We start from the raw sequence: 15,996 nt of genomic DNA, 5'->3' as shown, positions 1-15,996 counted from the left end.
AATCAATAAAACTAATCTAATTTGTATAGTATTATTTAAGGTATTGTTACCAAAAGATATTAAAAAAACTCCAAACCATTAATTCAATTTCATATTTAAAATCAATAACTTATGAATTACTATGATCAATTAAAATTTGTTATTTTAATTTTACGACTGAGGAGTAACAGTGAATAATTGTGATTATACAATTACAGTTTATCGTCTTCTTCTTTATTTTAGGTAACGTTGACAACAATATTACTCATTTACTATAAATACAATTTTCACAATTCTACGTAATAGAGAACAATTGTTAAGTCAATGTTGTTTTAATTTGCTAATGCATCCAAATAAGAGTTTGTACGCGAGTTTATTTGTGCTTTTTTTATCATCTTTATGACGTAACACAGTCGTGCCGTAGGTCGATTTTACAGAAGTCGCTTTGACGAATAAATTACACCGTAATGCTAAAATTTATATTAATGAATTAATAAACCATTTTAAAAATTCGTATATTATAATGATTTAGTGTTTACGCTCTGGTAATTTCGAGCAAAGCAGGGAATAATTACCATGTTCTTGATTAAAAATGACAAAGCAATTAAATGTTAATAGTTGTTAAACTTGGTCTTCTTGTAGAGATGAATTCGAAAGCAAATATATTTTTCGATTTGTGATATGTTAATAAAACAGGGATAATAAAGTTTTATTGTATTGTGTTGACGTTCAAATATAACACTATACGCGGGTAAGGTTTTACCCGAAATATACAGTTTTCTCTTTTGTTGTGTCCAGAAGTATCTTATCCGAGTTTAACCGAATCATTGGCGTTGAAATAATTTTTTCGACGAGGATCACAAATGCTCATTGATAGTTAGACTGTTTGTGGTTTTATTATACAGGAAGAATTTTAGTTAGACAGTTCTATAAATTGTGACTGGAAGAATTTTAGTTAGACAGTTCTATAAATTGTGACTGGAAGAATTTTAGTTAGACAGTTCTATAAATTGTGACTGGAATAATTTTAGTTAGACAGTTCTATAAATTGTGACTGGAAGAATTTTAGTTAGACAGTTCTATATATTGTGTGTAGTTTTGTTATATGGGAGGAATTTTAATTAGACAGTTTTATAGATTATGTGTAGTTTTGTTATACTGGAAGAATTTTAGTTAGACAGTTTTATACATTGTGTGTAGTTTTGTTACACGGGAGGAATTTTAGTTAGAAAGTTCTACATAATGCGTGTATTTTTGTTACACAGGAGGAATTTTAGTTAGAAAGTTCTACATAATGCGTGTAGTTTTGTTACACGGGAGGAATTTTAGTTAGAAAGTTCTACATAATGCGTGTAGTTTTGTCCTACATGAAGAATTTTAGTTAGGCAGTTTATATTATGTGTAGTTGTATTATACATAATACACATCCCCCCTCTCTCTATACCCACGAGGGATATGGGTAAATAAATAAGCAGGCGTGTGTAATTTTACAGTAAACAAATAGCGATATTGTGCCATGGATGCAACAAGATGTCGATATAAATTAATATTGGATAACAACTTGTTAATGAACATTTTGTGGAACTTGGACTCTGGTATTGTATAATGATTGAATTATCCACAATGGTTATTGCAGTTACCGTCAATAATCAAATAAACACACGCAACTTAGTGTACAACTAATGGACAATGAATGTACAATGCACATCCCTTTTCGAAGAAATTATGATGGACAATGAAAGAGTCTATATGATTTATATAGTATTTCATTCGTTAAAAGGTAGTGTTGTATTATATATTTTGATTACTATTATATTTCTGTCAATTTAAACAAGTTTTGATGCAACTAGCTCCTTTTTTTCGACATACAGTAATTCTTAATGTGCGTGGAGAATATTAATATATAGAATTTTAAAAATCCGGAATGTTACATATTAACTGTAAATATAGTTTGATTTTATCCGTTTAGTTTTTTTTTAATTCAGCCTATAAAATTATTTCAAGTTTGATTTTAGCGTAATCCTTGTGTTTGAGAATTATTATTAAATCAATACAAAATATCCGGAAGTAACAAATTGACAGATTAAATGAAACGGTATATTTTCGGTTTATCAGTTTCTAAAACATATTTAGCGTATTATATAAAGTAATATAATATACTGTTTCTTTTTCATCATGCTCATCCTTAACTTCAATTGTCGATCGGCTCTGGTTTTAAGGGTATCTCATTTCAGGGGTTATTTTTCAAATAGACCGTAGAATTCCGTTGTGAACATAATGTTCTCTACGTCGTTTAACCTGAAAATCAAGTTGTCTAAGTTAATTTTTGGCTCTAATGTATCAGTACATTAGTAGTCAAATGCGTCATACGTCATACATACAGAACATCAAGTTTTGTATTTAGTGCTTCGAGCAAATCAAAATGTTAGGGATCTAATCTGTTTAGTTGGCCTAGCTGTTTCCGAACCCAATAATACCGTAATGTTGAATGCATTTTACATGTAGCTTCAAAAACCTACCCGAGACGAAACCCTCAGGGATGGCCATAGTAATGTATGTCTGCAACTATATTTTAGAATACAATTTAATATGAAAGAAAGATTTTATAAATATATAAACACTGTAGGTCAAGTATACCGTAATTTTAAGAATATATGGCCAAATAAAACATAATTAGTTTCATTTCTCTTTCCTCCGCATGACTTTTTTTTAGTCGTCTGTAAAAAAAACATTCAATGACCACAACCGTTACTTTTTAGATTTAATCAACTTATCAAAACATAAAAATGTTTATATATCATCATTTTTAGTTTGTCAAAAAATAGCTTATAGCTAATGTTGCTTATAAAGACAAATTAGCTAAACACATGTTTATTCCATCGCCTAAAGTAACGTAGTAGAAACATACACGTTTTTGGAGATTTTTTTAAGACATGATTTTGTAATCAAATTTCTAAAGTGGTAAAAAGGAAAATAAAACTAAAATTTAGGCCTAGGCCTACATTATTAAAGATGTACAAAACATGAAAAAAAAAGATTAATAAAATCAGATTTTTAATAAAGTTATTCACTTCTGTAGAAAAAAAATCAACAAAAAAAATTATTTCACTTATAAAAAGACAAAAGAAACGGTTAATTTTAACCAAAAACCATTTTCTGACAGACAATTGAGGTATTTTCGGCTTGAAATTACATTTTTTCCAGTTTTTGGTCAAAGTGAATAACTATTATGTGACATTAAAATGGCATATTCAACAACAAAAATGTAAAAATATTTGTTTAGGGGGACAATATATCTTTAATATTATTAAGTATTCCAAAATCCCATAATGCACCATTAGATCGTCCTTTTGTGACGCATGGTTCGAATGCTTCTGGCTAGAAATTAAAGATGTTAAACTTTAATCATGGAAGAGTGAGGTTACATTCTTCACTTGTTTAATTAAAATTAACTAATCTAAGTAAATTGTATATCGACCGCTTATAATTTGTCAAGTTATACTGACCAAATCATTCAAGATAATTATGGACACTGTAATCGTCCAAAGTCATTTGAAGCAAAATGCGTTCTGTTGAAATGAATGTCGAATGAATAACGCTTTTGGTTGATCTTTAATTTGATTAGGCCCATACGCTGCTTGAATTGTAGCATAAAACATTATTGAAATTAATCATGAACGTAGACAATTATATATTTTGGATCGGATCATTGCATATACCAGATCTTGAATTTGCACTTTCTAAAAGTAAAAGTAGGTCTATGTCAAATCGAAGGTCCGTTGAAAAAATACATTGAAGGTCCACAATGCCGATTAACGTGTAATTTAATCAAAACTGATTGTTAGTTACGTGTAGGAGTTACATGTAGGCCTACAAAAAATGAACTTATTTAGAGTGCGTAAACATATTGTAATGGTAACCAAAACCATCGATGACGTCATTTCACACACATTTTAGATCAATCGTATGTTACTTTAAACTGTTGGCTAAGTAGTTGGTTAAACAAAGTATTTGGAATCAGCTATAAAAAGGAAAATTGTATATGTTTTATAGATTAAGATCAAACATAATATAAAATTGAAGAATCTGTTTCCTTCTTATTCTTTCTACAGAATGTTTACCTCAGGCAACAGGACTTATCTTACAGGTTGTGGCAAAGTTCATTCTATAAAACATTATAGTCATTTACTATAAAATCTTTACTTTAATCAATTAATGTAAAATGTAATAATTGAAAGACCAGGCCTTTGTACTAGAGGGATTTCATGCTACATCGATAAGAATAAATCGAAATGTATGATATCAGTATTTTAATGATAATTGATCCATGTTAGTATTGCTTATAAAGCTTGCTTCTCATGGACGTATGCGCAACGCAAATTCGGTGGTTCACGCGTCCTAATTGGTGAAATTTATTGATGTGCGCTTACGTCAAATTGGAAACAAGCTTAAGAGATATCGGGATTAACAAACGCAAACGTTTTACGTGGTAGTGCTATGGTAGTGCTAACTGCATTACTTACTCATGCGTGCAATTGGAAAAGTATATTTATGCAAATGGCAAAAATTACCAACGCGATTTCCAATCAATTATCACAATTGAAATCTGAAAGTTGATAACATCAATATGTAATAGAGGTGTATATTTAAAAATGTAGATACACGGTACTTTGAAGCCCCAGGTTACCTAGTTAAATATTTGACACCTCGACAGAACTAAATTCACATAATACACGATATCTGATATCTTAAATTATTGCAACGTTGTAGAAAATAATGAAAAGTATAATGTACTGTGTGGTATACCCGTTGCAACTTTAAACCTACGGCATTTTTCACTCTAAATCATGAAGTACTGTAATTGGTAGGTTAATTAATTATCTTCTTCTCAAAACATTTTGAATATCATTTCCATAATAATATTGTATTATTACAGCAACTTGTCATAGTTTGTGTCAAAACATATCCAAAATAGTTTTATTTTATGATATAGAAGGTAAAAACAATGTCGGAGCCGATATGTAGGATCTAAACGAAAAAAAAGAATGAAAAGAGTGTGTAATTTAACATTCACAAATAACAAAAATAAACCATTCTTGAAAGGGAAGGTGTTGTCACCAAGGTCGTAATAGTTTGTTCTAGAGAATTCTTTATTTTATGTTTCAATGAGGAAGAACATTGTTAAACAAATAAGGATAAGTTGAATCAGGATGTCATAGATATGACGTAACATTTCTACGTTAGAGAGCAGACGTTCATTAATTCGCCAAGAGTGGAAAACAAGCGTTTTAGGCGAAAATAAGAGAATGATACTGGTATAATACTAAATTGTAAGGATCAAGGATCAGTCCGGTAGACGTTGATATATATTACTGTAGCAGCAGTGAGTAACGCAATTTTAACGTTTAAAAGAATACAGTAATGATGACGTGTCAGACGTAAATCGGGCGACATAACGTAACATTGTATTAGTTTAGTCTTTAATTTATTTATTTTAGGTAGCCTCTTAGTATTGATGTCAAAGAGGACCGTAATTAAAGGGAAATTGAAATAAAGAAACATTGAAGTTACCAAGATAGTATTGAGTTTTGACGTGACAGTTATCTTGTATTTGTGAATTCGAGATATATGTATGAAAAAAATGCAAATTATCCAACTCTAATAGAGGCATCTGAAAAGTGTAAACAGAACGTCTGTTTCAACCCCTTTTCCGTTTCTTTTACAAAAACTGCCAGACCCTCAAATGAGATGCTAAGTCCACGGACAATCATTTAATCACTCTCCATTAAAGTAAATTAGACTAAACGTTGCTATTAACAAGTTGGCATGTATAGTAAATTTAGAATCATTTATTTACCAGTGGTCTACGTGTTTCAAAAATCATAAACATAATTGGTTAACTAGATTGGATTGGTTGATATCTAACCTGTAGAAATCGGATGCCGTTAAAATGTCAATTTAAGGTACAGCCATTGATTGAATATTCTCTCAGTAATTATTGACAACGGCCCAATCACAAAACACCATTTATAAATGTAAGTAATGTTCGTAACTTTAGTAACTAATTAATTTAATTAAAGTCACTTAATAATGATAACAGATTGATGATAACAAATGATTGAAAATAAAATAAAGAATACACTTGTGCACTAACCATTCAACTAAACAGTTGGCTTGTTGAAAAGCTTTCACATAACGTATTGTAAAAACAGATAATGGGAACAGGGTTGTAGTCAGGAGATACGAAACTACAGACATAATATCGTACAAGAATCGGGCCCATAAACTATATAAAATTTGGTTAATTTTCAGAAATAATAATTTTGAAATACTTTTGTTAGCTGGCAGCCATTTTAGAATCTGAGTAAAATCCACCAAATGTTTTATTGATTTTTTTCAGTACATTCAGTTTGCCATTTTACTTTTTTTTTTGTTAACTCATTTTTAAAAAATCAAACATTCTGAAATGATAAACATGGGCACTATGATAAAATACCATTAGGCCTATAACATTATTTTCATAATGGTCTTTATAATTATTTTATAGTTTCTCATTTTTAACTGAATATCTATCGATTGTGTACAATCGGGTTTTATTTGTGTAAAACTCTAACAACCCAGAAGAATCTCTTTAGAAGAGTTTTTACTCCCATTAAAATGTTCAAACAATTTGAACTCGATGACGCATGTTAGATAAAGAATATTAGAAAAAATCACTTTAGTAAGACAAGTCTATCTATAATTATTTTTCTTACTCGTCAAAATATGACGTATTGTTAATCAGAATTTAGATTTAATAGCTCTATTAAATGTTTGTGAATGCATTAATGCGAGTTTTTCTTATTTCGTATACAGCTCTTGATTACAAAGGACAGACGCATTAGAGACTCAATCACTCTAAGAAATGTCAAAACACTTACGAAGCCGGTTACCTGGTATTGTTAACTATATAATCTATGATTGACAGGTCCCACATTTTATTTATTATACAATTATAATAACATAATGGCAACTATAGAAATCAGTAAGATTTTATTCCCATAAATGAGTTAATGTAAAACTAAGAAACACACGTTTCTATATCTGCTACGTTATTCAGAGCTTCAACCTTAATTAACATCTGAAAATGGGGTTTTCTGTTAATGGTTGAATGTAGCGGTGAGCTAGCTAATATCACATCAATGCAACTGATATAAATGTGTACTCCACATTGTACAACCACCAAAGTGAGGGCTCCTGTGTTAATTCCACAATTATTTAACAAAAACATGGTATTATGCAGTTTATTAAACTAAATGTACTGTTAAAAACCCAAGATAAAATACATGAAGCAATTTTAAATGTATGTAAAACACTATGAAGCTGATTGTTTACAAATATTCATAATATAGGACTAATCTCATTAACCAGTTATATTAAATAATTTATTTTTAAAACAGTGAAAATGTATCTCCAAAGTAATGCCTAATCACTCTATATAAAATATGCAGAGATGTTTGTCCATTTCAATAGCCCATAATTCGTCATTAAGTATCATCTTACAAGTCTGATTGTTTATTGTCATTTTCATTTATTGTCTTGAATACAATGTTTTAGGATGGTAACGTCATATACTGTTGATTTTCTATTTAAAATAATAATCATCACACGCATGTTTTTGTAATTAAAACTAAGCATAAATAATAATCGATTCAATGTTTTTGTTGAGAATATGAAACATAACGCTAAAAATAATAATCGGTCTAATACATTTTTAAATTAATTCGACATAAAACGATAGCAAGGTACGAATACAATAATAGTTTGTATCATCAGGGAAGTTCCCTGGTATAATCAGAGATGTGTACGTGACAACGACACCGATAGAACTTTACATTAAAGACAACATATGATTTTGTCTGTTGTCATATTAAATATTTATTGATATGATATGGAATATAATTATTATCAATATTTTACAATACTTTTTAAACATCGAAGTTGGTTTGGTCTCAGATCAATCTATGAGCCACAATTAGGTATGTTAGATTAGTTTATATTAGATTAGGTTATATCAGATTAGATTAGATTAGATTATATCAGATTAGATTATATCAGGTTAGATTATATCAGATTAGATTAGATTATATCAGATTAGATTATATCAGATTAGATTATGTTAGATTAGATTATATCAGATTAGATTATATCAGATTAGATTATATCAGATTAGATTATATCAGATTATATTTGATTAGGTTATATCAGATTAGGTTATATCAGATTAGATTAGATTAGATTATATTAGATTAGATTATATCAGATTAGACTAAATTAGATTATATCAGATTAGATTATATTAGATTAGATCAGTCTTTCTTCATAATAAATGACTGAAAATCAATTATTCTGTGAGTATACTGGGATGTATTGTATATGTAATTAAAAACATATCATTTTAGCACTGGCGAAAGACTAGACAGATAATTTTACTTCGGTTTAATGCCCTATAGCAAATACTATGTTGACATTTACGTTAGTTGTACTTATATAACAGTCAGTGGAAAGGTTCTGTTTTTTGTGTTCTTCACAGATCATACAGCTCTAATAATGTAATGAATATAAATACATTTATTTACGTATTCACATAATTATGTATGTACACATTTATATTTGTTAATGTTTTGATTATATTTAATATCTATATTAAGATACTGCGTGTGAACACACCACATGTCCTAGTAAATTGTTTATATTTATATATAAAATAATATAATTGGCTGATTAAACTTAACCAACACAAATTACGTAAGCATGTTATTTCTAAGAAATAACTTCTCTGAATTGATAATATCACAGAATACTGTCATGGTGACAGACACAAAGTCGGCTTGCGTGTGCAAAAACCGTACTGTCATCATCGTTTGAACGCGCGCGCATAGAAAATACAACACTTATTATCGTTTGATCGCGTGCGTCTAATATGTGTGCAATGTTGGTGATATAATAATAAGAAACAGATTTTATTTTGCTTTGGTTAGAAAATAAATATATCTTGCAAGATTAGAGTTTGATTTATGGTCCATCATGCATCAACTTGTTGATATTAATCACTTTTAGTAGCAAATTAGTTAACATAATGCCAGCCTAATCGAATGCATCTGTTTCTATATGACAAGATGTAATATCTTTTTTAGTGTAATAAAGAAGATTTCGTTTTTATCAAAACTTCTCATAAATGATAATGCAATTGCCTTTTGTTCTGTTTAAGAAACATAGACAATTAGAAAATAAAAGCAATGAAAGAAATACAAAAGATGTTTAGCAAGATTGGACCGACTTTTCGGCTGCTTGTTATCGCGTCTGATTGAGAATTTATTTTAAAATTAAGAATTAAAATAAAGGTTTTTATTATAACGGAACTTATATTAGGCAAACGTATTATCTTTGATGTTGACGAGGCAAGTCAGCTGTTGAAGTGAAAAGCCTTTAGGCATGTCTTATTAGACGAATCAAGTTGGGTGAAAATCACCCTAAAGGGTGCATAGACAATACATTGCATTTACATTAAAGGTACGGTATCGCACATATTCAAAAAATGATGTTACAGCATTGTTTTAATTAGTAATACTGTGATTTGCTGGTTTACCTGCTTTCTGGTTCCACTCAAAAAATAACCGATTTAATTTCCATGAAGGGAATTTTGTACATAATTTAAGTGTTAGACAAAGCAATTAATGTCAATAATGTGTAATAGCTAGTAATTAAAGATACGTTGTAACCGCCGTCTGTAAAATCAAATTCAATAAATTGAAAATTAGAATTCTTCATCTTGCTCGTAACATATTCCGACAAACGCCGACACACCAGTTAACCCAAAAATTACAATGGGTTTACGACCATCATTCTAGTGCGCATGTTCGTAGAGTCCCCGCGTACAAAATTGGCAGCTATTCGGCCAACATAAAGAGAGTTTATTTTGGAAAAAAAAATCGTCATCAATATACAATATACTGTAATAATATCTACGAAAAACTATTAGAATAATAAATATTATCGGAAAGACGAACTATCGTAAAGACAATCTTATCCAACAAAGTTCTTTTGTCTTCTCCTGCAGTAATCAATGCCAAATCGTCTATGTTTTCCTTTTAACTTCAATTCGTCTATCATCACCACCACACTCGATCTAAAAACAATATGTCTGTACCCACTATTAAACCTAACTCATGCCAACTCAGACCCAGAATGTGGAATAATCTTCCATCCACCATTTTAGACTCTGGCTCTCAGAATGTATTAAAAAAAATATCAAAAATTACATCTTTTCTAAATACTATACTAGCCAATCATGTCTTAACCCCACTTGTCATTTCCATACAGTTTATTTATTTATTTATTTAACTATTTTTAAATTTATTCTTTTATTCATGTATTATTTTTTTTATTCATTTCACCACAAGATGTTTTTTCATCTTCACGGGCATCTGCCTTCAAACTCTGACCTCATATCTTTTTTTTTGCTTTGTACGTTATTATCTTTTATGTCAGAGTATGTAAATAAATGTTATGAAACTTGACAAAGTGTTGTCGTCGAAACAAGAAAATCACAGAGACGGTCTGCCAATAATTGGCAGAGACGTCAAAATTAAACTATACCGCTGAGGGCAGCTTATAAGACAAATAAATAAATAAAGAGGATGTAAGTTCGGGGAATTGTGGGTAGTTTAATTGTTGGAGTTATTTTGTACTTACTTACATATATAAATAATAGAAACATATACACATAACAAGATGACTAGGTAGGCCAATAAATTGAGTTGTTACTGTTCTTGTAGCCGTCTTCTTCTGAAGACATGCCTGCCATTGATGGATACATAGTATCAGTTGACTTCACTGCTGGTGTACTCGAGATCTACGTTTGTACCATGCTATAGACTTTTATTTTAATTATTGATTTATAACATTGAGAATAAGAGCTACGTTACATTGCGTGCCTTTGATCCTCACTCCAAATAACTTAATAACTTGTTTTCATACGACATTGTTGTCTTTCCGATAGTTCTTCTTTCCGATAATATATTTTGTCTTTCGTAGGCATTATTAGAGTATATAAATACAGACAAAACCTGAACGGTAGGCGTATACGATTCTGTCAACTAATCAACTTGACATTAACTTATTGGCCGACTGTGTATGGTGTAGATTGATCTTCTTTTGTGTTAGGCTTTCACTTTTTTCCTAGACTATACTAACTTTGTATTTGCCTATTGAATTTAAGTAAGGCAACCTCTTGTATTGAAAGTTTATAAACAACTAATTGGATTCACCACTAAGCACAATAGATGTATCTTGATGACGTGGACCATTTATCAAGCCAGTGCTAGCGTTAGCTTACCATCTTAATTCAATCTAGAGACAAACAAAATGTGAAAGCTACATTAAAAACGGTTTCAGTAAATCACTGCTCTAATCTTCGGCTGTCTTCTATTCCACATTTGATAATTTGTTTATGCTTCTATAATTAAGATATAGTAAACTCGCTTATGTCTGAAACGCAACATAACTGTTAGATTTTGAGTGCTACTGTTTTTTCTTTAAAACAAAGAAATTCTCATCCTCTTGTCTGATTTTATAACATTCAGTAATCTTTCATTTGATACCTTTCAAATTATATATTTAGAATGTATTATTCAAAACATTAAGAACGTATAGAAAGAAATTATGTTTGTCTTCATTTCTTGTTTTTATTTGCTTAAAAAATTCCTAATTTCCCTCCTACACACGAAAAACTGAAATTCGATAAACAACTCGAATTGAGTACTCTTCCATTTGATACCGTTTAAATGATATATTTAGAATGTATTCAAAATATTAAGAACGCATGGAAAGCAATTATTTCTGTTTGTTTGTCTTCATTTCTTGTTTTTATTCCTAATTTTTCTCCTACACACTGACAACTTAATATGGTAAACAACTCGAATTGTTTGGAGAGGGCGCGTTTGTACAGTAGTATATAATTTTTTGCAACTAAACATAAACAAGATTTGCGATTTTGTGTGTTTTAAGAATTAAATATAGGCATACTGATACTACTAATTACTTTTTGAAACCGTACCATCTTAATCAGCATTTAAACACACGTCTCAATGTGTGTCTTACAGTATCACTGACGGCATATAAAGCTCGGTCTACACTATCAGTTTGACAAAAGTGTGGGGTGCCGAAATATGGTAGTGATAATGACATCATCATGTCCATAAATTGACACGTCACATTTTGTTTTCACATAAAGTTTGATAGTGTAGACAGAGCTTTAGAATTCCCTGGCCTACTAACATTGTAATCAAAGCTGTAATATCAACAAAAAAACAAAATGGGAAACGTAAAAATATTAAGTGTTGTTTGTCCAAGAAAAATTGCATGATTTCGTTATTTGGTTACAATCAATTACGAAGCTGCTTATGTAGATGTGAGCATTTTATGTGAATGGTGTGAGGCGATGATACTTAGAGGCAGGATAAGCGATGTAATCGCACCGATAAATACTCATCAATCGGAGCTTATGTATCTTAAGTAGGAGGAAAAGGTTACACAAGACCAAGTGTTTCAGCATTGCTTTAAATTATTTCTGTGCACGATCATTTTATGATTTCGTTTATTTGTTTACAATCAATTGCGAAGTTGCTTAAATTACATTTGAACATGTTACATGAAAGTTGTGGGGCGGCGCGGATGATACCGATACCCGGGTTTGAAAACATCAAATCTTTCAAATCAAAAAAACTTTAATCACATCATTTCAGGTATATGATTGTTCTGTAGATCTACTCAACGCTTCCAATTCTTTTACTGGCGATAAGGTAAGGAAATATTTAAAAATATTTCTTTATCTTACCGTCATTATTTCCTTAAGTTCAATCGATGTATTCATTTTTGATATAGAATTTGCTAATCTCCCTCGCTTGATTTAATTGTATTCATTTAATTGTAGGCATACTTTCATTTAGAATATATGTCTATTTATTAGAAATATTAGAAACCTTATAGAATACAATTCTCAAGATTTGCGTCATTTTAAGACCAAAAGTTCCTCAAAGTTTAATCCATTTGATTGATTTCGATCCGCAAAATGATCAACTGACAAATTCGATGACTGAACGACCCATGAGTTGACCAAATGATCAATTAAATAACTTTATTGTGAACGTCCATAAAATTAAATAACAGGATGCTATAATATGCAAGTCTTGGAATCATATATTCAGTACTCCCTTGATATGTATATATATACTATAACAGATTCAAAATACTTGACAATAGCTTCAGGCAATCGCATATTGGCTTATACCTAGATAAACACTAATCTGAGATCACATTCTGGGGTTCTAATTTTATTTGATAAAATATATTTTATAACTTATAAATTGAATATTTCAAGAGCTAAGTAAGTACATTATTTTTCGAAAATTACAGCATTATTCCAAAACAAGGTAATCCGAGAAACTACACGCATCTATAGCGGTATTTGTTAAGTGGCAAAATGGAATGATTAAGAGTTGACTATTTCCATAACACTAAGCCGGTAGCTAAGCTTTCTTGACGTCGACAAGGGACAGTAGATTTTGTTCATTATCAATCCTCTATTAATGAACCAAAGTTTGATATCAATTTAGAACAAATGCTTTTGAATAATATATTTCAGAATTCATTTCAACAGGATTAAATCAAATCAATTTAGATTCCAAAAGCTTGATTTTCAATTGTAATAGAGCTGATTATTATTAGGATATATTTTAGTTGCTGTTTGTTTAACTGGGTGCATTTTAGTGGATTTTTTACAGGGGTTATCTGTTGGTAGATAGCCGTTTACCGTGTTGCAGAACGATAGTCGCAGTTTTATTTTAAATATTTGTAAAGTATGTGTTAGTAGTGTGGATAAGCGTCGCAGATGGTTTTAGTTACTCTAGATAATATTTATGATTGCTTTAAATGTTCAGATGAGATTAGTTTTGTTCATACCAGGACATTGTTAATTAATTAATATACATTAATTTTACTAAATTTAATGAATCTGCACATCCGCCAATAACAATTGTTACTGTTTCTATTAACAAAATAATACGGCGTTTCTTATGCTGTGGTTTATATAGATGGCGCTACCACAATTTCCACTTCTTATACTGTAATGCTCAACTTGCCCGTCGTATACAATACTATTCGTTTAGTGTGTTGTACTATGTGAGTGATTAGTGTTAGCATGGGTCTAGGTCTACGCGAATAAATAGTGGAGAATTTTACACAATCAATGCATAAAATTCGATATGGGCTTTGTAGATTAAAAAAAAGAAAAAGATGTGGATATAAGTGAAAGTAAGGTCTTAATACAACCTAGAAATGTATAATACTTTCTTTAGATGTTAAAAATCCCATAAATATCCTAGCCTTGCTAGCCTACCTTTCAATCTAAATCAAATGTACATTTAGATAAGCATTAATTAGATTGGTAGGTGGAACTCGTAAGACTTGACCGGCTGTCTGTTCACCTGGGAGAAGGACCACTCTGATCACAAATCCGGGTAGGTAGAACTCATAAACATCTTAATCTTTCACATGAAAGAAGGCCAGATGGACAGGCCATTGAATCGGATATCCGACAGTCCATCGCAGCGTCGAAACATCACCAGTCGTCTCGGTCTCCGTGCCACTGGATCTTCCAACGTTGGAGAAAAATATAAATTTCATCTTTCTCCTCATGCCATTACTTGTACCAGATTATTTGAGTAATCTTATTAAATATTATCAACCAGCTAGCTCACTTAGGTCATCGGATGATACTACACTGCTTAGAGTCTAATGTCATGCGTACACTCTAATATCCTGTGATTCGTACATTAGTTTTAAACGTACTCTTAAAACACATCTTTTAAATTTAGAGTTTATAATTGTACGAAATTTTTAATTTAATACTATAGTATCACTAGTTTTAATTGTCGTATACCTTTAAAGTATTTTAAATTTGTTTTCTAATGTTGTTTTAATTCTTATAATGGTTTCATACATGTATGTAGGCCTACTGAGACTATGAGCAATCATTGATTGGATATATGGCGCATTATAAATGATTTTATTATTATTTGTATAATAGTTTCGTGTCGTTAAAAGACAAATATTGCACAATCACAACATTTGCTACCGGCCCAGATGTACAAACGAAATGCTGCCACCTATCGATATAAGTATAACAATTATAACCGATAGAGGGATGCAAAAGTATTTGGGTCTTCCATGTCTAGGGCCTACTTATCTGTTTCACGTGTGTGTTTCGAAAAATAGCCAAATTTCGACCCTTTTATTTTTTACTTAATGACATGCGCAGAATCGCATATTTTGGTCTGTACATGTTATATACAGTCAGTATTTGAAAAAAAAATATTGCCAGTGTCTTTTAAAAAGTATATTGATGGCATATATTGCGTTATCATCATCTTATAGAGTCATAATTCTGTAGGCCTACTATAGTACAGGGATTTTTTTTTAAATGGCCAAAATATCAACTTTTTAAAATTAAATTATTAGGCAATAATATTGCCATATATGCGCATATATTGCGTTATCATCATCTTATAGAGTCATAGCAACCAGTTTTGTAAAATAATAAAAAGGTCGAAATTTGGTCATTTTTGGAAAAATTTTTTCAAAAATGGCCAAAATATCAACTTTTTAAAATTAAATTATTATGCAATAATATTACCATATATGCGCATATATTGCGTTATCATCATCTTATAGAGTCATAGCAACCAGTTTTGTAAAAAAATAAAAAGGTCGAAATTTTGTCATTTTTGAAAAAAATCCCTGTACTATAATTATAGTACAGGGATTTTTTTTTCAATAAAACTGGTTACTATAGCACAATTGACATGCGCAGAACCAATTATTTGACTCTGCGCATGTTTATTATGCTATAGTAACCATTTATGTCAACAAATAAAAGGGTCGAAAATTGGCCATTTTTCGAAAATTTCCCTTACTATA

At 30.4% G+C, this 15,996-nt stretch overlaps 2 protein-coding genes across 2 annotated transcripts in view; both read left to right on the top strand.

Moving 5' to 3' along the window:
* Nucleotides 1–3,838, top strand: part of LOC144847552 (cysteine dioxygenase type 1-like) — a 106,371-nt gene extending 102,533 nt beyond the window's left edge. The window contains exon 6 of the transcript XR_013613755.1: nt 3,825–3,838. The gene's annotated coding sequence lies outside the window, so the exon portion shown is untranslated. The remainder of the gene's footprint in view (nt 1–3,824) is intronic.
* The window catches only part of LOC144847466 (cyclin-dependent kinase 2-like), an 89,915-nt gene extending 75,022 nt beyond the window's left edge, over nt 1–14,893 (top strand). Inside the window, exon 7 of the mRNA XM_078703877.1 lies at nt 14,469–14,893. Coding sequence (XP_078560003.1) covers nt 14,469–14,525 — 57 coding nt within the window. The 3' untranslated portion in view covers nt 14,526–14,893. The remainder of the gene's footprint in view (nt 1–14,468) is intronic.
* Nucleotides 14,894–15,996: the final 1,103 nt, after the last annotated feature.

Source organism: Antedon bifida, chromosome 1, assembly GCF_963402885.1.
Source record: "Antedon bifida chromosome 1, ecAntBifi1.1, whole genome shotgun sequence".
Lineage (NCBI taxonomy): Eukaryota > Metazoa > Echinodermata > Crinoidea > Comatulida > Antedonidae > Antedon > Antedon bifida.
Note: the sequence above shows the minus strand (reverse complement) of the source record. Positions and strands in the feature narration are given on the sequence as shown.